Source organism: Vipera berus (assembly GCF_964194415.1).
Source record: "Vipera berus genome assembly, chromosome: 1".
Classification (NCBI taxonomy): domain Eukaryota; kingdom Metazoa; phylum Chordata; class Lepidosauria; order Squamata; family Viperidae; genus Vipera; species Vipera berus.
The window spans coordinates 336,449,203-336,473,215 of NC_138202.1; the positions used below are offsets into that span (position 1 = coordinate 336,449,203).

Consider the following 24,013-nt stretch of genomic DNA (forward strand, 5'->3'; position numbering starts at 1 on the left):
TCAGTTTATGCTTAAACCTGGCACTGCTAACAATACCTTTATTATAAGGTTGAAATAACAGAATTTTGAACTGTGAAAGTACATCTCTCCCCCTCCTTCAACTTTACTAAGAGTTCCTTTTGAGACATTTGTCACACCCTCATTGCTTCTGCAGCCTAAGGTACACTGTTGCCTAGTCTGCTGCTCTTTCTCCTCCTCCTCCTCCTTCTGTCTCTCAAGGATATTTATAGATATCTATGGTTCTATAAAGGACGCGGTGGCTCAGTGGGTTAGGACGCTGAGCTTGTCGATCAGAAGGTCGGCAGTTTGGCGGGTTGAATCCCGAGTGCTGCGTAGCAGAGTGAGCGCCTGTTACTCGTCCCAGCTTCTGCCAACCTAGCAGTTCGAAAGCACGTAAAAAAATGCAAGTAGAAAAATAGGGACCACTGCAGTGGGAAGGTAACAGCGTTCCATGCGCCTTTGGCGTCTAGTCATGCCGGCCACATGACTACGGAGACATCCTCGGACAAGCGCTGGCTGTTCGGCTTTGAAACGGAGATGAGCACCGGCCCCTAGAGTCAGAAACAACTAGCATGCATGTGCGGGGGAACCTTTACCTTTTTATGGTTCTATAAATATTCTTACAGACTATTACAAACATAGACTGAAAAAAACCAATTCAATGCTGTGATACTGAGGACTCTTCTATGGTTTCAGGTAAGATGACCTATAATCCTGCCCCCCTCCCAAATTAGGAAACACAATACAGGTAGTCCTTGACTTACACTAGTTCGTTCAGTGACCGTTCAAAGTTACAACAGCACTGCAAAAAGTGCATGACCATTTTTCACACTTATGACCATTGGGGCCTCTCCATGGTCACGTGATCAAAATTCGGATGCTTGGCATCTGACTCATAATTGTAATGGGTGCAGTGTCCTGGTCACCTTTTGTGACCTCCTAACAAGCAAGGTCAATGGGGAAGCCAGATTCACTTAACAACCATGCTACTAACTTAACAATTGCAGTGATCCACTTAACAATTGTGGCAAGCAAGGTCAGAAAATGGAGTAAAACTTACCTAACCAATGTTGGGCACAATTGAAGACATAAGTCGAGGACTACCTGTATGTTGAAAGGCCTCCCATCTGAGGCTGAATGATATGGAGCTTCTCTTGTATAAGACAGCAGTTGGGAAGGAGACTCCCTCATTATAAATTGGAAGTGTTCATTATAAATTGGAAGTGTTCATTATAAATTGGAAGTGTTCTACTTCAGGTGCTAAATTATCTTAGGCTGAGCTTGCAGGCCTACTTGCCCTGCCTTTATAAAACTTTGCCTGAGCTACGTCCACTGACCTGGGGCTAACTCAGTTGTCCTCTAGTCTACAGTACATAAGTAGACAGGCAAGACAAAAGGAAATTTTCAGATGTAACTACCAGAAACGTTGATAACACTTTTACACCATGGCATTGATAGATGCTAAGTATACGATAAAATAAGTTGACAGAAGGGAGAAATACTTTCCCTACATATCAGTTTTTATTCATATATAAGTAGTCCTTGACTTACAACAGTTCCTTTAATGACCATTCAAAGTTACAACATGGTGAAAAAAGTGACTTATGACCATTTTTCACAGTTACAACCTTTCCAGCATCCCCATGGTCTGTGATCAAAATTCAGATGCTTGGCAACTGGTTCATATGTGTGATGGTTGCTGTGTCCCAGAGTCATGTGATCTCCTTTTGCGACCTGACAAGCCAGGTCAATGGAGAAGCAGGATCCACTTAACAACCATGTTACTAACTTAACAACTACAGTAATTCACTTAACAACTGAGGCAAGAAAGGTCGTAAAATGGGGCAAAATTCACTTAACAAACCTCACTTAACAACAGAAATTTTGGGCTCATTTGTGGTTGGATGTTGAGGACTATTTGTACATCTGCACAGTGGAACGGAAGCAGCAGGAGTGGGCTTAAACATTAATCTTCACTTAAGGGAGATTGCAATTCTGGGGAGCTGCTGTCAAAGTAGAACAGAGGTGGCAGCAGATGTAATTCCTTTTCTAGTCCCCTTTGATCAGTGACATGGTTTCTTCTCATTTTTTGATGGGAAACGCATGAAACATGTAGCAAACTTTCTAATAGCCTTAGAAACCAAACAAAATTCCACCCAGCCCCCAAGTGTTGAGATGGCCTCTAATTATCAAGTTTGTCCACTTGGAGTAAAGAGAATACGTCAGTTAATTTTGTGATTTGCAGTAAGACAACTTCTAGTGTCAAGTGCCTCCAGATCTTGTTATATGTATGCATCCCATTGAATTCTTGTAAGTTGTTCCAAACTTGGCAAGAAGATATTCCTACAATAAATCAGAACATTAACAGGTACCCAGTCTCTCCAAACTTTGCCCACAATTAGATCCAAATTGGCATTACTGCACAAGATCAGTAAGAAGATCAAGAACAACTGGGTTATCCACTCCTTGACTATTAAATACATTTAAGAGACCAATTTTGAATTTTGCCAAGTTCTAAATAAAAGCCATTTGTTCACTTCTGATTTACAGAATCTTCCAATATTACCCAACTGTTGTTGTTTTGATATGCAGGTGTTAAAGACAGGATTTATGTCACATTAATGATGACTAAGTGACCCTAGCAGACATTTGAAATCACATATGAGGAAATGGATTGTATGATCTCCCACCCTTGCGTTACCCAGTCAGCCAAGGATTCCCTGGCTACTGCTGGCTCAGCAGGAAGAGAGGCCATTGCATAAAGGAGAGGCCAGGGCCCAGTCCAAGACTTTGGGGTTTTTCATTTACTCCATTATCCCAAGCCAAGGTCAACAGTTCTGCAGCTGCTGGGGCTGCTGACAAGCCTGATTCTGATGACTAAGTAATTTTCTATAAATTCACTTTTGCTACACTCCCAAACCACAAGGAGTCTTTCAGTGTAAATATTAATTGAAGCAAGAGGACTAGGCTATAGCAGGTGAAATGCACAATCTGTGCAACTAAGATGCCCGCACAGGTTCATTGCAAAGGTTGGAGCTGTTTTACTCTGTTCCTCCCCTTCCGGACTTTAATATAATATGGTGGAGATAGAGGTCAGCACCTCTACCTCATCCATAATCACTATTCAGCCAGAGGCAATTGGTATTTGTCATCTAAAAGGTAAAGGTAAAGGTTCCCCCGCACATGCGTGCTAGTCGTTTCCGACTCTAGGGGCCGGTGCTCATCTCCGTTTCATAGCCGAAGAGCCAGCGTTTGTCCGAGGACGTCTCCGTGGTCATGTGGCCGGCATGACTAGACGCCAAAGGCGCACTGAACGCTGTTACCTTCCCACCATAGTGGTCCCTATTTTTCTACTTGCATTTTTACGTGCTTTCGAACTGCTAGGTGGGCAGAAGCTGGGACGAGTAACAGGCGCTCACTCTGTTACGCGGCACTCGGGATTCGACCCGCCAAACTGCCGACCTTCTGATCGACAAGCTCAGCGTCCTAACCCACTGAGCCACCGCGTCCCTTATTTGTCATCTATATACTGATAATTCATCCCATGCTGAGCAACATTAAGCCAAACCCAGAAGTCATGTAACAGAGGGGGATCCAAGTTCCGTAGCACCCCATAAGTGAATAACCACCAGTTAACCTTTTCCCACCCATCACCAATTGGAAACAATACAACATCCACACACTCCCAACACTTGCAGCTGGTCCAACAGGATACCATGATTAATAAGATCAAATGCCAGTGATAAAGTAAACAAGACCAGAAAGGCCACATTTCCCCCTATCCTAATCTCACCAGTAATCATCAAACAGCAACCAATGCAGTTTCAATTGGATAACAAAGCCAGAGGGTTCTCCAGATAAACTGGGCCCTCCAGAACTCTACAGACATGGAATAGCTCTGTCATCTTTTTCTAATTTCTTTGCCTGTGTAAGTAGTTGTTTGTAGTTAGCTTGTGTCAACTTGTAATTAGTTACTGGCAGTTTGGTTCAACATCTTGTATCAATCTGAAAGGATATGAAAGGAAAAAGGCAAAGAAAATAGGTCAAAGGGAGGGGGTTCTTTACACTGTTTAAAAATTATACCAAAAACAAAGGTTCATATTTAACATGGCTGTTCTGGCAAAGCGAGGTTTCTTGGCTTAAATCTGGTTACTTGGAATGACTGTTCTGCCGATTGTTATAACTGAAGTGTTCCAACTGCAGTGTCCTAGATCAGAATTTCTCAACCTCAGCTACTTTAAGATATGTGGCCTTCACCTCCCACAATTCCTCAAATGCTATGGAGGACGGGGCTAAAATCTGAGGTCCAGTTTCATTTGTAGCTGATTTATGCATGAAAGTCAAGCAATGTGGAAAAGTCTCTACTTGTCCAGATGTCTTTCTGAATAAGCCAGTTTAAAGCTGCATTAGATAACACCAAGTTGGGTTGGCAGGCAAACCTGCATTTTTCCCCCTTTGAATGTTCTTAAAAGAAAGCTAAAGAAGCCAGTTTCCATATAAACTGTCATCCTTCTACCAGGTCTGGACCTTTTGTGTTTTCAACAGCTCTTTTGTATTTGCCAGAAACACAATAATAACAGTATTCCCAAACTGATCTCTCTAAAAGTATTCCTTCCCTCAGGACTAATGCTGCTGATCAGCAGTGTATTTCATTTTCATACAGAGACTAGCAAAACGACAGCACAGATGTCCAATTTTCCACTGAGACATTGCCAATCCCACTGAACTGAGTTTGATGTCTTGGTCAAGACTAACCTTGGTCTCATGCCAAGGGTTCAGGAAGCCTAAGTCCATTGGCCAGCATTCTGCTAGATTTTCATGAAGAGGCCCAACTTGACAGACTTCCAGCAAAAAGATAGATGGTCACCAACCAGGGAAGCAAAGAAGTCCAACCGGAAAGTCTCAGAATGTTCTGGAAAGGTCTCCAGAACAAGCAAAGGAGAGGAGACGCCTCCACCCAATAGCCTCATTTGTATGCAGCTGCTGATGGTAACAAACACCAACAAACACCAACCAGTCTGGAAAACAAAAATTGTTCCAGACTGTTGAGCAAAATCTTAACATGTTCCAAAAACAGATGCCCAAATCTCCTTCTGGCCAGTCCTAATTATTCTCTCTGGAGCTTTAGATGCCAACTTCCTCAGCATGATAACCATTTAGTATGTTAGCGCTATGAAACTCAAAATTCGCAGTCAGTATAGGGGACATGTTAGATGGGGTTTCTGGGAACTGGAAAGCAGCAGGTTGAGCGTATGAGTGAATTTGTTCAGAATGAGATGCATTAATGGATTCAGCAAACTGTTTTAATATGTTCGTTTGGAAATTTAGTGATGAAGCAAAAAAAAATACCTTATATAAATATATACTTGTGTTCCAAATTAAATAAAAAAGCAAAGATACAAAAGATTTTTGAATGAATTCAGCCATTAGACTGAATTCTAGTGTCATGTTTCAAGCAGAGAAATGACTGAGGCAAAGCAGAATGAAAAGGCGTTCAGAATGTTTTAAACCTTTATAGATTATTATAATGAGTTCTCGGTTGGTTAGTATATTCATGTAATTTTTTAACTATGAAAGGGTTCTGCTGTTGCTATCCTCTGGAGTGTTTTGGATGGTCCTCCATTCAAATACTAGCCAAGTTTGACACTGAGGAGCTTCCAAGCTTGAAGCGGGCCAGGGACTGCTATCATTCCTCTCACTTAAGTGAGATACTGAAACTTCTCAGCATTACAGCTCCCTCTGCCAATAAAAGCGAAACACTACAGCTTTCTAACAAAAAAGCTAGTAAAAAGTGGGCTCTTGTGAGCTTTGGGGGATGGGAGGTTTTACAAAAAGATAACAAAAAAACCCCAATCTAGTTTATGATGACTGGTATTCAAATGAGTAATCAGGTTCAAATGGTGAGAGTGGTGAGGATGGCTGAAAAGATCATTGGCAGTTCCCTCCCTTCCATCCAGGACATAGCGCATAAGCGTTGCTTGAGCAGGGTCTGCAAGATTGTCTGGGATGCTACACATCCTCTTCACGACCTGCTTTCCTTGCTGCCTTCTGGGAAGAGGCTTTGTGGTATCTGTAGCAGAAACATCCAGATTCAGTCAGTTTTGTTCCATACAGTATTACCCTTGTGAACTCTCAAGCTTCCTCCTTTTATGTATTCAAGATGGACAGTGATTAACATTTATATGTTACTTATATGTAAGGGTGTAGGTCTATACATGTGTTGTATATAGTATGTTTAAATGTGTGTTATGTACGTGTACACTTCGAGAGCAAGCAACTAAATTTCATTTTTAATGTGTGCCGTTGTGCCCACAGTAAAAAATGACAATAAACGTTATCTAATCTAATCAAATCTCCATAAGGATCAAGGCATCTAATTCATCCCAGCCTCGTGCATTTTGGGACACTGTGGGTTGCACCACAACTGGCCCACTCTTAAAAGTTCAGATGAAGTCTATTTTTGTGCAGATTTGTGACTTTCAAGAAGCAATCCCAGCAGAGAATTGTTCTTTTCTTTCTTCTGTGAGACAACCCTTGGAAGACCTGAGCAGCTGCAGCTACATTAAGTTTTCGCTCTCATGTTGCAACATTTCTGATCTGACAAAAGACCAAACTCTATCTCACCCAAGCCACCCGAGTGTCCAAATCTTTAAACTGGTTATGCAGATCTCAGCTACTGAGTCTGACTGAAATGTATTTCTTTAAAGGTTTCCCCTTATTTATTTATTTAGCGTATGGCTGGTCACACACAGAATTAAAAGCACTTCATATTTACAAGTTAGAACAGTTAAAACAATTTTTTTTAAAAAAGAAGCAATTATAAAACCTAAGAGGAAAACAGAAATAACATTTCAGAGTTTAATGTCGAGTTTGGAGATCCAGTCAGTAGCTGCCGTTGTTACGCAGAGGAAGTCCTTAAAATCTCCTGGGTATCTTCTATTAGTGCATTCCCTCACTATATGTTGGATAGTCTGTCAGGGAGCCCCGCAATCACATTGTGCTGAAGGTGTCTTTCCCCATTTATACAGAGAATCGGCACACACCCCATGAGCCGTTCTAATTCTATTGTATGTCACCCATATGTGTCAGGATAGATTAAATCCTGGAGGTATACTATTAGGATTAATATGCTAAGAAATATCTTGGGATGTATAGCTACTCCATGCTTCCATCCACTTTTGTATAGTGCTCTGATGTTCGGCCAGCAGCTTAAGCGCTGTGAGGAGTGGTGGATTTCTTGACTTTAATCGACATCTTAAGAGATCAGAGGTATAGGCATGAATGGTTTCCCCTATCCAGTTGTGTCTGACTATAGGAGCGGTGCTCATCTTCATTTCTTAGCCAAGGAAGCCAGGGTTGTCTGAAGACATTTCCGTAGTCATGTGGCCAGCATGACTATGCACTGAGGGGCACGGAACACTGTTATCTTCACACCAAGTGGCACCTATTTATCTACTTGCATTTGCATGCTTTCATAGGCAGGAGCTGGGGCAAGTAACTGGAGCTCATCCCGTTGCATGGCACATGGAGTCTTGAACCCAGGTTGTCAGCTTTCCAGTTGACAAGCTCAGTGTCTTTAACCACTGAGCCATCACACCCCTTTTTATTTCTTTACTTCCAGCCAAATATAAATACAAATAAATCAAAATCAATCATTCACAATCTAATATAAACAAACTTACTATCACTTTGCATGCAAGTATTTACCCAAATTAGTTCACAAAACAAGCGGAAAATGTTTAGTTGTAAATTAAAAGAATCAGAATAAGATTCCCCAGAGACAAATCTATGCTTAATCTAAATAAGTATTTAATTGATGTCTGCTGGTAGCTACTTTTCTGAGAATTGGTATGTGGGACTACTGCAGGAAGCAAAACAAATGTGATTTATAGGCATGAGATAGTTAGCTGGATGGATGCAACAAAAAGCTACCCCAAACTTCCTTAATTTAATGAATTTATTAAATTTAACCAGTTAAATTTTATGTTTTTTGCTTATACAACATAACAGGTCACATGACAGCAGCTGCAATTTAAGAAATAATCAACAAATTTTTGAAAAAAAATATGGACTCAAGGTTTGCCATGGGATTTTAGTCCAATTGCAAAAATTCAAAACTTTAACCTTAAATCTAAAATTTAAGATGATTTATTTTTTAAATTTAACTTATTCCTGGAGATTACTAATTAGGCTGTTTTCCTAACTTCATTCATGATAAGAGGAAAAAATACAGAGTTGAGACCTGGGAAAGAATAATTATCTCAAGTCCAATCTCTATTTCTATAATTTTGGGTTTATTCTAATTTTTCATAATTGTTATTCTATGCATCAAAGTCACCAAGCATCAATAATGATTGCAACTGAACAAAATACTGAATAAAAGATACCTAAAAGTAGTCTCATTTATCCCAATTCACTGTCTTGAAATTACCTCCTCTAATACCTCTGTGAAAGGTTAGTGCTAAACAGACCTTACAATGTTCAAGCCTCTGTCTTATGACTTAAAAGACGGGGAAAGAGGAAAACAGAGAATGTAGCAGACATTTTAAATAACTATTTAATGGGAATAGTACTAATATTATAATAGCACAAATTTCTGCCAATGCATGCAGAGAAACATTGCAGATCATAATTTGTCGTGCCTCACAAATTTAAGAGGAATCCAAATTATGTAAGATAAAATAACATAAGACAGTGATAGGTTTAAATAGTTTATGTGTCAGTCAGAACAAGATTCAGGTGAAGACAAAAGACAGGAATACACAGATGATTGAACAAAATCACTGAACTTGGGAAACTGTCTGGATGACTTTCAGTCGGAAAATAACAGCAGTCTCAGCAATGAACATTTATGTAAGGATAGCAACAGCTCAACAATTTACTTGCAAGATATAATCCAAAACTAACAACATAATAACATTAAAAATACACATGTCCTCTAATTGGCTAAAGGTGTTCTATTATTCAGAAGAATCTTTTGAGTCATCTCTTTAAAATTCTTTGTTGCAGAAAGTTGATATTTCCTGAAATTTAAAGCTATCTTTAATAAAAATGATTTATACTGAATATTTAGAAATTATTTGAGGCCATTTCCCTCACTTTGTTGACCCTCTTACTTTCCCAAAGTCAATGAGAACAAGGAAGGAAACTCTTGTTCCAAAGCAAAGAGAAAGGAAAAGGTCCCAGACTGCAATGAAATCCTGAGCGTGCTAGTCTCCAGAATCATAGTAGTCATTTTACAAGCATGTCACAGTGTCTGTACAATGAATATAGTAAAAGATTATTACTCTTAGAAGGCCCAAATGGTTAGAAGCCACCTTTTAAATATACTGAACTTCCTGGAGGGAGATAGAAGCTATAAACTAGGTCTGATTTTCCAAAAATAGTATTAAACAGCCAGACCATTTGAGACAATACCACAAATTGGGGCATAATGATATGTTAGGAACTATAGCCAACTATTTAGCTTGGCTTTTACTTTATATAAACATTTTTAATCTATCTAGGCTAATACTAATCCAATGAGATTATACTATTTGCAACTCTTTAAAAATGAATAATTTTATAAGAGAATGAGAACAGCAATATTGAGCCAAATTTTGTGTAAAGTCTCAGAAGGAAATAAACTATTTTTGCAATGGAAGTTTGCCAAGCTATTACTGAAAATGTAATATTCAGCAATTTCAAATTGCTGAAGATCAGTGACATTCTGTGAAATCAATGACTACATACACATTTGGTTTTTTTGTGGAAAAAAAATACTCTTTGTTCTGAATAATTTGTAGTATGACAAAGTTGCCAATAAAAGCATTATATTTAGTGTACGCAGTATTACCCTTCTAATAAATTAGCTTACCTCCTGGGGATTGTTTACTTTACTAAACACATTGACTAATGTGTATCTTTCTTTAACTAGATGCTGAAACCTGATCTGCAGACCCAATACTTCTTTGAAGTAAGGTCCAAGGTCCAATGTTGTATAACTAGATTTCTATTAGCACTATTTTCTCTTCCTACATGCTCAGAAACTCTGCTTCAGAGAGATGGAGAAACCATCGTAGCAGATTTCAGGAAAGCATGGAACCCTACAAAAGCATACAGATCCAAATTTCAGTGGCGTTTTTTTTTTAAATTTATTTTTGGGGTTTCCTGGTGAGCATCTGTAAACTTCTAATGTGACAGAATTTCAATGCTGAAATTTGAACTACTTTGAAGGCATTTTCTAGGATTATTTAAGAACTTAATTTTTTTTGCATCAGGGACAGCAGCGGGAATTTGAGCCTTTGGAGAAGTCAAGGCCAGCCTTTAACTTTTTCTGCATGTTCAGTGATAACACCACAGAAAACAAGTGAATACAGTAAAAGATGGTGACTTAGCAAACCTCCAACATCCTGTTAGAAACTCTCTAGTTTACAGATTGTAGACACTAGAGACTGTAGCTACTACCCTAACCCTAACCCATATTTTTTTTATATACTGAGGCACTTGTTCAGATAAAGAAATTCACCTTATATCTTTCCCTATTAGGCTAAGCAAACAGTTTTTGTATCTAGGGATCCTGACTTCATATGCAATACTTATACATTTCAGAAGATGCCCCGGTGACACCGTAAGACAGAAAACAGACAAAATCCCCAAGCAAGAAAAATGTGGGTAATGCCAAAGCAAGATGCAATATTGAGAAAGCAGCTTACCACCTTTTGTTGGTTTTGTTTTCTTGGTTTTTTTAGTTTTCATTTTTTATGGGAGAAAAAGGTTGATATTCACTGCAAAGACATATTATACGTTGCTGGTCAGAAGAGAACCAAAGAAGCAGACCTTTTGAATGCCCTCTTGAATAGAGAATCAACACTGGATGCTTTCCTGGCTCCTCTACTATACCCATGCAAACTCTGGGCAGGCAAAAAAAAAGCCCACGTAAAGCTCTGCATCAGGATCACAAGGAATCCAAACATAACAAAAGCAGCCCAAAAGTGCATACTTCTTTCCTTGAAAGATGGCACTGGGTTTTGCAGAGTGCTACAAATGCAAGGAAATTCTGACTGTTAGTGAAAAATGCTTTTAGATTCTAGCCAAGTATAAGCATGGAAAGACAGCTGTTCTGAATTCAGATTTCTAAGGGATGAGAGGTATCAAATTGTAATTGGTGCAACCAGGTACCCAACCAAGGAAACTAAAAAAAAAATCAAACTCCAAACACTGTGAGATAAAAATATTTCTCAGCTCAATGATGCATATTGAAAAAATAATGGCAAAACATTCCAGATCTGCTCCCCAGGAAAATTTAAGGCAGAAACTGATTTTCTGGCTCAAAGCCTCTTGAGTGTAGCCTTCTCCTCAACCTATCCTGGAAATATAATCACCCCAAAATCCAGCCTCTCCAAGAAGTAAGACATCCTAGTAACTCTGGAGTCACAACTGATGGTTTCAGAACTTTAACAGGAATGATCTATCCAGGAAAATGAACAGATACTTGCTGTTCACAATAAAACAATTTTGTTTGCTTATTTTTGGCATCCAGAGCAAAAGACTAAGATGTCAAAAATCATCTTCATCTTCCACAAGGAGGGTGCTAGATTTACATGAAGTCATCAGAGTCATTGCCATCCTGTGAAAGGAAAGACAAAAAAATGTGTCAGAAGGGATATTTTTATGACTTTAATATTTTAGGCTGCTCAGCATGACAGATTTAATATCAGAACCCCTTTCTCTCTTTCTCTTTCAGTTAACTATTGTAACCTCTTCAGAGAAAGAAAGATTGAAATCACACTCTTCCGTTCCTATGACCTCACAGTAGAGGTTTGCAAACATTTTCATCTCACAGTACACATCACACACGTGGGACTTTTGGATCATAAAAGTCCCATAACATTACAGGTTGCTGAGACACAGAAGAAGAAATGGAGGCAGTCCACCCTGGTTTCTGCCCGAGGCAGGGTTCTAGCTAATGAGGTGCACCTGCAGACCTTTTGCAGCACACAAGATGCTACAGCAATGTGGTTGAAAATCACTGCCTCAGAGAATGGCTGTAGACTAGTTTCCTGAGGTAAGACGTTACTGATTCCCTTGCAACCTTCACTGACAACTTTCAACAAGAAAAGAAAATGGGGAAATTGGTAGTTGGTCGTGTGATTCCAGACACTATGACTACACAGGATTTGCCTAACAATTGCAACTGGGACTGCTGGAACTACTGTGGTAAGTTGGTGCAGTCACGACACTACACCTTGCCTGCATCATTTAACAACAGTTTTTCTGGTCCCAATTACCATTAGTAAGTGAAGGCTACATGAATGACACGGGTCACCCATTAAGTTCCACAGAAGGAATTATCTGAAATGGGGAAATCATTCAAAAAAGAATTTTAAAATTCTTTTTAAAGAATTTTTTAAAAGGCCTATCTTGAAATGACCTTATATAAAAATCTACAGTGTGATCACTTTGGCAATGCTAATTACATTTTAGAAAGTATTTTGTAAAGAAGCAGAAATAGCCCCCACAATGTCAATTTATTGGAGGCATTCTTCTGTATGGAAAGGCTGTAATATCTGAAACATTTTAGTGTAGAAAAGAAGACACCTAATATGACAAAGCTGCATAAAATTATGATGTGGAAAAGCGGGTAGAAAAAAGTTTCTTTCTTTTATTTATAATAAGGGAATTTGAGCAGTGTCCAAAGAAGCTAATTAAAGAAAATTCAGGACAGATAAAAGATAATACATTTTTTTATCATGTACATTGGTAAACTGGCATTTGTTTACAAAAGGCAGATTGCTAGTTTAGAAAATTATATGGAGGGTAATGCTATCAATTACCATTAGACATAATGGCTATGCATGACTTATCCAAGACTTAACTATGGGAGGAGAATAATGGACTGCATTTACCAAGATAGAAAGTGAAGATCTCAAGATTACAGATTTTTCTAATAAAGTAGCTTAGTATCAGGGGAAATTAGGACTCAATTTGGTAAGCAAGAAGCATTTCATTCTGTTACTCTACTGTACATGTTACTTACTAAGTCGTAACATGAAAGGTGGACTCAAAGAAGACTATCATAATATCCACAGTCTCATCAGAAAAGTATCAAAAAACACACCTGGTTAGAAGTCATATTCTCTGCTTTCATTAAGGAAGAGTAACTTCTGTAAAAAGAAAGCAAATACATTTTAATTTTTTAAGGTTAAATCATTAATGTAAATGGGAATTTTGCCACTGAGTGACAATAAAAGGGGAAAAAAGTAAGTTTATAAATTAGAAGCTAAAAATCTAAGTGCAGAAAAAAATTGTGACAATTAGAATTCATGACTAAATTCCAGTTTCCACAGATCCAAAAATGGCTTGGTTTGAATGATAAACATGAGATTTCTACAATGGGGGGAGTAAGATGCTGGCATGCTTGTTTACTGAACTTTGGAACTTTACTTGTAATATGACCAATTAGAAACTGATACTGGCAGTGTCTTTTGATTGAACCACATACAAGTATCAGCTCTTGCTGAATTTATCTTCAAAATCTCTGGAACAAAACAACCTAAGAAGATTCCTATCAACTCTAAAGCAGGGGTCCCCAACCCCCGGTCTGTGGACCAGTAACGGTCCGTGGCATGCCAGCAACTGGTTCCCACAAACAAGCAAAGCCCCATCCACGAGATGTAGGCAGCACATAAAACCACGCAACATCTGGTCTGCGGAAAAATCCCTCTCCGTGGAACCAGTCCCTGGTGCCCAAAAGGTTGGGGACCTCTGCTCTAAAGGCACATAGCTGTAATACAGAAAAACAAACTACAGGTAATCCTTGCTTAATGACCACAGCTGGCACCAGAATATTAGTTATTGAGTGAAGATGTTTGTAAGTAAAATCCCCACATAACTGCTTTGCTCAACAACCACAATCCCAGCACTCCTGGTTACACACACTGAGTGATCTTCTGGGTCATTAAGGAGACAGAATGAAAGAGCTGCCTGCCAAAAGATTTCAGCTACACACAGAGCCGAAACTCTCTCAGCTGATACACCTTTCTCTCTTAAACATTCTGCAGTCTGCCAAAGGATTTCAGCTCCCCTCTGGTGTGGAGGGGAAGTCAATTGTGGGACTGCAGGAATAGAGTTGAAATCTTCAGGATTTCTCTCAGGCTTTCAACATTCTGTTATTATACGATACAAAAATAAACAAGAGTTAAAATCATTTATGTGATATGTGTTTCCTAACCAGTCCTGGCCTATCTCAAAGGACTGACAATTTCCGAGAGAGGATACATTTTGAGACTACTATTCTGAAATGTAGAATGTAGTCTGACCAGCAAGAAGATATCAAATTGTAGTAGTACCATTCTACATATTGTATAGTTGCAAAAACTAGCTGCCCTAGTTGCCTACAAGGAACACCAAGAGAAAGGCAGGAAGGAGCAAAGAAGAACATTTTGATTAGTGAACTATATGGCTAGAACAGGTTGCAATCCATTCCATCTTGGGACATTAATTACTTACATTTGTAACAATATTGTGCGTGAGCATTCTGTTGATTCTGTACAGCACAAACTGTTAACCTGCAGCAGCATTAGGATGAAGCTGAAATATTGGCATTACACCATCATTATTAGAAAGTTCTATTTAAAGTTATTTGGAAAGTCAGGGGCACAGGATAGAAATCAAGAGTTGGGCTGGCATTCAAGCAAGTTGTTCAAGAAGCCAAACCACCTCCCTTCAAAATTTAAAACAAAACTCTTCCATGACCTGTTGAACATCCAAACCTATGGATACTGTCTGCGTTTATCAGTTCAATCAGACCTTCCATAGCTGCCCATTCTAGGGATAGCAAGAAAGGAGCCCATTTCCTCACTCACCTAAGCTCTTCCAGTTCCTTTTTCTTTTTCATTTCTTCTTTCTCCTTTCGTTTCATGTCTTGGATCTGGGCCTTTTTCTCATTTCTCTCCTCCCTATCATGGGCTTCTTTCTCTGCAGCCAGGTCTGGGAATCGTTCCACTTTGGTCTTTTCCAGTCGGTTCAAAATCTCATTTATCTTCTTCTCCACTGTCAATATCTTCACCTTGGAACAGGAAAGAACTGTAATTCTTATAAAAAGTGTAGTTGAATTAACTTTGAGTAACACTCAAGTTTCTGTTCCCTGAGGCAACACTGATGTAGAAACACCTCAAATGGTCATGTACTTGGAGAGCCAATATTTTTACAGGTACTAAGAAAGTGGGCATTTAAGAGATACTATTTTGATCTGATCCTGGTGTAAACAGGATTACTACAGAAATTACTACACAAAGGCCACATTTGTCACCATGGTGTTTTTTTTACTATATATTGACTGTTACAAGCACATAAGGCACCAAAGTAAAGCAGTCATTCAAAAAAAAATTTGACTTGATGATTTAAATAATTACTTCCAAATGTGCAATTTTGTAATTTTTTAAGTCTATGGAGTAAAATTGTATTTGGCACCATAGATATAGGATTGATGTCAATGTCACTGAAATGTTTTCTATTCATACTGCAGAATAAAGGGGGGGAAATCATGAAAATTTGAAATTGGGATAAGGAAACATGGATTGGGTTTTTAATGCTTCCAGAAACCACTGTCAGAAACCCTCTGAAAACAACATCCATAAGACTTGTTTCTGCCTTTCAAAGTAGAACTTTGGAACATTGGAGAGCAATTGCTAATTTAAGACATCCAATTAAGGAAGAGAAAATTCTGAAACATACGAGTTTCCTTGGTTGCACTATTAGTTACAAAGTACTGACAGGCAGGAAACTGACAGGCTCCATTCCCTCCAAATTCTCCTACATACTCAAACCCCATAAAGTTAATGCAGAGAGAAAAATTCTGAAAACTGTTCTACTGTGAGGCCTTAAAACCCATGCTCATATTGACCAAATATTCTGATTGTCCCGGGTTCACTTCTAAATGTTACTGACAGATGTTCTTTTAGAACAGCAGGACACTATCCTGAGGTTCACCTAGTTCACCAAATAAAAACATGGAAGCAGTAACCTTCTGCTTTCATTTGGTTAAAAATACCTTTTGAAAAATGCAGGGGCCTCTCCCCTCTTTGATTCACAGCCCTCTGATGTCACTGGAAAGGACTTGTTTTTCCAGGCTCAGGATATTAGATCACTTGCTGAAAATAATGTAGGAAGTCTTCAAAGTACCTAACATGCCAAATAGCCAGCATGTATGTTCCCATTTGGAAAAAAGGATCACTCGGGGGTCTACGTGACCCTGGATTCAAGTCACATATATAGTTCCTGTGGATAGATGATGGACTAAGGCAGGGGTGTCAAACTGCTGGCCTGCGGGCCGGATGCATCATAGCGAAACCACGCCCACCCTATTGCCGGCAATGGCAAAAAAGTCGCGATACCTCATAACACATCACGTGACGTTGCGAGTTTGACATGCCTGGACTAAGGCTTCATAAACTTTGTAACTTCTTCATCTACAATTGCTGATAGTTCAAGAATAGATAAGAAGAAGCCCGAGAATTTGTGTGGTTTCAGCCAAATTTCACATATTCATGCATGTTTCAAATACTTAAACTCCATATTTATTCTCAAGAAAATAATAAAAATTATATTTTTGGTATAATGTCTGCAGTGGCTGGCCCTTAATGGAATTTGTTCAGAATCATCTGCCTTTTTAAAAATTCACTGGTAAAACCAAGTCCTTCAGCAATGCTATTAGTTTTCCTAAAACTAATTAGCTAAGAATAATTACGCGACTGGATTTCTTCCAAGAGAAATAGATATGTAGAAATAAAAGCTTCAAAAGGTGATACATAACTTACATTTTAAAGATTTTTTAAAGAGTTTGGAATTCTCAATTGAAAGAGAAACAGCAAACATAAAGGCAGGTGTCTTCCTAGTTGAAGGACACTTGCTTTTTCCCCCTAATTATTATATGGCATTCATTTTACTATGGTTGCTGGAGACGTTTCCCCCAAATTTCTTTCATTCTTTTATTTTCCATTCTCTCCCAAAAATGCACTTCTAAGTCTCTAAAGGCAAAGAAAAACTTTGAACGCAGTGAAAATACCAATTTAAAACAAATTATTTCACTGGTCCGTAAGTTATCCTGGGGGAGTAGCACAGAAGACTTTCCCAGACATAATTCTATAGTTTTTCTTTTAATCTAGGAAGACAGAAGCTGATGGAAGGCCTTATATGTGCAAATCATGATTTCCCACCAAAATATTTATCTGCACAATTTATTCTAAATACAGGAATTGCAGATGGGATAGCACTAGAATATTAAAAGTCAAGACAACCATCTTGCAAACAAATTACTAGCAATAAAGGGAAGCCATGTATAACGAGTTGCTACAAAAGGTATCATAGCTTAAACATTGGCAATGTTTCTCACACAATGTCATTTATTGAGAGTTTAGCTGAACATCATATCAGGAAATCGAATAATTAACAGCAGGGCAATACTGTTCACCCCTTTGCGTTGCAACTTGTAAAGGTTCCAATCAGTATCAGATCTCCATTGCAGCCTCAGGCTTTTCATGAGCTATACCAGCTTTAACTTCAGCGGTGGGAGAAGAAGCCAAAGACACTTCTGCTTTCCCACATACTCTTTCTGCATTTTACAGAAGATTAGCAAAATCTGCCATTAGCTTCTTGGTCTGATGGAGGAAAGTAGCTTGAAACCTTTGGAGAGGTCAGGGAGGAAGAAGATACTTACGTCCTTTTGTTTATGAAATCCAATCTGGCCCACATCCATGTCTGCTGTTTTCTTTAGGTTGGCCCATGGGGTGTATACTACATTGACATTATTCATTTTGCAGCCTAAAAAGAGAGAGTACTTATACAGAAAAAGAGTAATTATGCCCATTTCTGGGCATCTTTCTCAATGCCTTAATTAGGATCAGAAATATTTACATAGTAAGAATACAATATCTACAGCTAAGCTATTTTCGAAGAAACTTGAAATGCTTTTTGTGTTTTCAATTATGTAAAAGAGGCAGTGGAAGATCTCATCAGCTCCCACAATACTGCCCAATCATGCTACATCACATCTGCTAAAAATTGAGGCTCAGAGCAATTGACTAGCTCCAGTTATTCCCAGAAAGGTACTAGAGACTCTCAATCTTTCATCTGTCTAATTCCTGCAGGAACAAGGAAGCAACGCCAAGAATTAAAGAGATGTTCCAAGATTCTTGGGATGAAATTTTTGAAGACAACAACTGAACAAACCATCTGCTTCCCATGATAATAGTCAAGGCACGAAAGGAGTATCTAAATATAGGTCATAATTCAACAGTTATAATACTCTAAATGTAGCCCTACACATTTTGCTATTATTCTCTAGCTTTGAAGCATGGAGTTGATCTATCCAAAACTGACATAAATTGTAAAGAACTCTGGATAATGGAACGTTTATTGTTCCACACATATCTAACATACTTAGACTTTAAGTAGCATACTAAAAGCTGCATTTCAAAAATGACTGCAGGACAAAGACTAGGTTTAATTTAAATTATTGAAAATTTTTCTTCTATCCCAGTGGTTCTCAACCTTTTCTTCACCACAGACCCTCTTTAAATACCTTTTCTGGCCACAGACCATGGCCACAGGCCACCAAGACTTAACTCAAGAGTTAAAGCACTAGACCGTACCAAATATTGTGACATCGTGGCCCCCCAGGAGTCTGCAGACCATAGGTTGAGAAACATTGTTGTATCCTATTAAAAATCACTATACAACTTGATAGCAATTTTGGAGCCATGTGGGAAGTTTCATGCAAGCTTTTTGGGGATTTTAGACTGTTTTATTCTGACAGGAATTGGATTAACAAGGCTCCATATTTTTTACCATTTTATAATTTTAGTTTTATCCATATTTCCTCCCAAAAGCTCAAAAATAAGTTTGTACTTAGCCCTCAAAGTCCTAAATTATGATTCAGCACATGAAATTTTTGAATGATGATTTGAAACTGGGACTCTGAAATTTCAGTACTGTATTTGATCCCCTAATATTATATTGGGGTTTTCAGAACACTTACTCTGTAACCCATTTTGTATCTGCCTAGAGTGCTCTCTCCAAATATTGAGATGTGATCCAATGAATGCAGATACAGCAGGATAAAAAATTAAAATTTATGAGATAATACCAAAACTTCCTTTTACTCTTATGCACGTGGTGCCCTAATATTTCCTCAAAAACAAAAAAAAACACATCTCTGGCGGCTAAACCTCCCTCAAAAACTCTTCGGAGTGCTGGAACTTCTCCGACGCAACAATCATCATTGCAGGCGTTGCATCCTCCTGATGTATTGACACCGAAGGATCTACAAGATGCTCTTTAAAAACATGCCCAGGTAATTCTGGAATCAATGGGTGATAAATTTGCACGGATGGAGGAGAAATTGGAGGAGAGAATGGAAGAGAGGATGGAACAGAAGTTCAGTGTGATGAAGGCAGACATTTTGTCTTCAGTGTATAAAGTGGCTGAATGTGTGGAAGACCTGGATGAAAAAGTGGAAGATTTGACTCAAAAGAATGCCATATTAGAAGCAAAAGTATTGGAGAATGAAGATTTAAGAGACAAAATGGACAGAGAATTGAGTCTTGCTCAATATTATCAGATGCAGTTTGCTGTTAGAATCAGAGGCTTAAAAGAGAATATTAAGGAAGATCTAAAGCAGCTGATTTCTGAGGCTCTGGAAGTGGTATTGAACCAGCCAGCATCTGAAATAAAGGGAGGCATGGATAAAGTGTTTCGTGTGAATTCATGGATTGCTAGACAGAGAAAGCTGCCTAGAGATGTGGTGGTTTATTTTGTAAAGAGGGAAATTAGAGATGAAGTTATACAAGCTGCCTATGATTCTAAAGTTGTGATTGCTGATCAAGAAGTTTTGGTTCTAAAAGAAATTCCTCCAAAGATTTTAAGGAGAAGGAAGGATTTTACATTTCTTGTGCAAGAGCTCAAACAACGAGATATAAGGTTCAGATGGGAGATCCCAGTTGGGTTGATGGTGATGCACGAAGGTAAAAGGTACCGTTTGGTTACTGTGATGCAGGCGCGTGATTTTTACAATAACGTTTTAAAAGCAACCCCATTATTACTTTTGGAAGCTGCAAAGAGATCTGGAGAAGGAGAACATCAAGAGGCTGAAGATGGACAGACAGAGGAGAACGGTGCTGGAGGAGATCAAGCTACAACATCTTTGGATGATCTTAGAGAGCAGAGGGTGACGCGTGCTGCTTTAAAACGATTAAAAAATAAAAAATAAAAGAACAAGATCAGCAGAAGTCTATGGAACTTTCACAACGTACTTATAGCCAAGCAGTGGGAGGAGCACGGCCTAAAAAAGATAGTCCTATCAGAGCAGCGCTTTAAGAGCTTTGGGATGATATGCATGACAACTAAATTTTTAACTTGGAACGTTAATGGACTAAATTCACCACAGAAGAGGCAGAAAGTTTTTCAATATTTAAAACAATTCAAGATAGATGTTATATGTTTGTAAGAAACGTATATTAGGGTTGTGGATCAAAAGTATTTACTGAACTCAAGGTTGGGTACGCGATCTGTTGCTTCTGCAATGAATAAGAAAAATGGAGTGGTTGTTTATGTTAAAAGTGCTTTAACAGCAGACTTAATTGAAGCAGATAAGCATGGAAGATACGTTATGATAGAGCTGCTGCTAGAAGGCAAAAAGACGCTTTTAGTTGGATTATATGCTCCTAATTAACAACAAGCTGACTTTTTTAGTTTACTTTATACAAAGCTTACCCAGTTGGATTATAAATCTGTTATTTTTATGGGGGATTGGAATGGTGTTTTGGATGTACAGATGGACAAGGCTGGAGCTTTTAAGCGCGTCCCAAGTCATGCTAGATTGCCTAAATCCTTTTTTTGAAATGAAGATTTTATATTAATAGTGTTTGTAGTTATTCTATATGAGCTAGAGAGTGATAGATTTTAGAGTTTACGGTTGTTAGCATGTGGTTGTTTATGATTCTTTTTTTGTTTTTTATACCTTGTACTTAGCTCTGGGAAGTCGGGGGGGGGGGAGGGGGGGAGGGGTAAGGAGGGAGGGATAGGGGAGGGGTAGGGGGGTTTGTTAAAGATAAAATGTATGATAAAACTTTTTAATAAAAAAAAACATCTCTAAGAGATGCTCAGTGGCCTATGGTAAAAGAGATCACATAAGCATTCAGCTGAATTTGTTAGAGGTTTCATACAGTACCCCCCTTGACATAAAACAGAAGAGACTACAAGCCTCAACTTTCAACTGCTCGTATCTCCTAGAGGGCAAGCAGGCAAACCCAGCTCTGGAATTTTGAGCAAACCAAAAAAATAGAAGCATTCCACAAACCAAGACTTCTGGCTTAGGTGGAAGAGAGGGAAGATAAAATAACACTCCTGGAACTAACCAGTCAACTGAAAAAATAAGGCTCCCATGCAGCTGGTGCATAATAATCATTCCATTATTACATCTTATTTTTAAAATTATATTGGATAGCTAGTCATTAGGCGATTAATTGAAATTATAAAATTTGGATCTCCAAAAAGGATCCTTGAGTCTGACTATATTCATGGTATTTTGACTTCACTCTCGCTAAAGCAAGCAAGCCAATCCCACTAATTTGGATCGGCAGAAAAGTCAAGGGGGGAACTTCTGGAATGTAGTTTGGGGTTTGTGAACTGTGTCCCCCAGTAGAGCTGTCTTATGTATTAAACTATGGCAACTGAAGAACTGTGGACTTAACAATCCAATACATCTGCAGATCACACGGCTGGAGAATTAGAGGGAAAAGTTGAGTAGTTTTCTGTAATCCTAATGCTGGTTAAAAAGGAGGGAAAGATCTTTCTTTACTAAAGTTCCCTGAGGTATCAATGGTTAACGACAGTATCTTAATTATCTAGTGTTCCCCCATGGCTGGAACCATCAAAAGGTTAACAGGACAAGGAAACATAAATCAAAAATTCCTTTGAAGGCCACAATGCAATAATTTTTGGAAATTCTGAGACAATGCTGGCCAAGTCCACAGACAATAAGAAATTTGGAACATACAGTATTTTACTTGGGGAATTATGTTCTCTTCTCCCTCGCCCCCAGCAATGCCCACAAAACATTAGAAGTTAAGTTGGGAAAAGATGGACTTCATACTGGCAAAAATCCCATAAATACATAAATAAATAAATAAAAATCCCATAAATAAATACATGCAAAGTGTCATTGGGATGAAAAAAGAAAGAAAGAAAGAAAGAAAGAAAGAAAGAAAGAAAGAAAGAAAGAAAGAAAGAAAGAAAGAAAGAAAGAAAGAAAGAAAGAAAGAAAGAAAGAAAGAAAAAATCTCTATGAGCACCTGATGAGATCTGAAGTAGGAGAAGAAGATGGCTTACAGAAGCAACTACTTAAATATTAACCCAAATATTGACCCATCTCTAATAGTGGCTTCCTCTGTTCAACACACTGTTACATCAGGTGGACAAATGCTAGATCAAAGCAATCTGTTGGGATAGGGCACATCTGGAATTTAAAGAACATGTAGTGGGCACACTTAAGGCTGGTGCAGATGTTCACAGAAAAGATATGACCGATCAGAAAACATAAATTTATCACAATACAAACTAGTCTCCTATGATATTCTTTACCATCTCAGAAGGAATTCTGAGGAGCCAACAACGTTCTTACATGTAGTGCAGTATGATGGTTGAATTTTACCTTGCAGCATTCCATTTTTTTAAAAATATATTCTTTTAATAAAAATTAAATAGGATAAGGAACTTGGTGAGCACTAAGGGAAATATATGGAAGCTACTTGTATCAACGTTACAAAATTGCCTATTTCTGTGCTACACTATACCCTGTCTTCCATTACAATTTGACATCATCCTTGTGCCTATGCTAGGACATATTTTGAAATTTCCAAATGATTCATATTGTTCTAGGCTCTGAAGTTTTGGTATTTGTTAATCCCAAATTCAAAAGCCTTCCTCCTTGACTCTCCATTCAAAATCTTGTAATTTATTTTGGCTCACTTTCTCATATAGGCAAAATTTTACCTTGAATGCTGTTGGCCTTCACAAGCTGTGCGCAATCTATCAAAACCTCCTTAGGAATATCATCCACTGTTTGCCCCTAAAATAAATCAAGGTGGATATAAGCATTCTAGGTGTGGGAATGCAGAGAACGTGCTGTGAAAAGTTTCACAGTCCCTTGCGCTGAATTTATGGATACATAAGGCTGTTACAGCAAAATGCCAAATGCTTAAAAGGAGTAATAGTATTATATAATTTTTCCTGGGCTAGATCTCATTTCATGCAAATTATGAACTGGACTGGAAATTTAAAATACTGCCTTATTAAAAATGTGTTGTTCTATATAATGGTGTAAGACTATTTGCTGCTATTGTAATGAACAAGTTTACCATAACATTGTTGTTGTTGTTTTAAAAAAGTATACCTTGATCTTTCTTGCACACAATTAAATCAGTTTATGAAAGATTTCACATGTCATACCAAGTCATTCATTTTAAAATCTTGTTTTGCAGACAAAGATACAACTCTGGGTTCACTAACTGCCATAAGCTATACAACATGTAATTGTTAAACTGACACGATACAAATAAAAACCATGAAAATCATATAGCTCACTATAACATCTTGGTTAGATGTTTTGAGAATAAAATTGATCATATTTTCCATGATTGAAATCCTAGAGTTTTGGCAATCCAAGCTGTATTAGTCCAGAGCACTATTTGATTAAACTCCTTTAGATGACTTTGTTTTTAAGGCATAAGGATATAAACAAGTATACTTTTTTCAGGTCCTACTCCTCGTAGCTTATTATGCCTAGTATGAAAATTATGCTCAGCTGAATTCGAGAAGAATTACAGTTTGATAAATTTTTGATTTCCAAAACAGAAATCAGAATTCTAGGCATGATCCACATCTGAAAAATATCAAATGTTCAATCAGGCCATTCTTGAACACTGAAATGTTCTTGGGAAACTGCAAAGAGCCTTGGTGGAGCAGTGGGCTAATG

General features: G+C 38.2%; 1 protein-coding gene across 2 annotated transcripts in view; it reads right to left on the minus strand.

The window, feature by feature from the left end:
- Positions 1-4,769: 4,769 nt before the first annotated feature.
- The window catches only part of CCDC25 (coiled-coil domain containing 25), a 28,257-nt gene continuing 9,013 nt past the window's right edge, over positions 4,770-24,013 (minus strand). The window contains exons 5-10 of one of the 2 annotated variants that reach the window (XR_014028691.1): positions 23,032-23,107; positions 17,699-17,802; positions 14,847-15,049; positions 13,100-13,145; positions 10,695-11,608; positions 4,770-5,018 (exon numbers count right to left, since the gene is read on the minus strand). Coding sequence is in view for 1 of the 2 variants with exons in the window: in XM_081346329.1 (XP_081202455.1) it covers positions 11,579-11,608; positions 13,100-13,145; positions 14,847-15,049; positions 17,699-17,802; positions 23,032-23,107 (459 nt within the window). In the remaining variant the exon portion in view is untranslated. Of the gene's footprint in view, positions 5,019-8,539; positions 11,609-13,099; positions 13,146-14,846; positions 15,050-17,698; positions 17,803-23,031; positions 23,108-24,013 lie in introns of those variants that run through there. The other variant, XM_081346329.1, reaches the window with a different exon arrangement.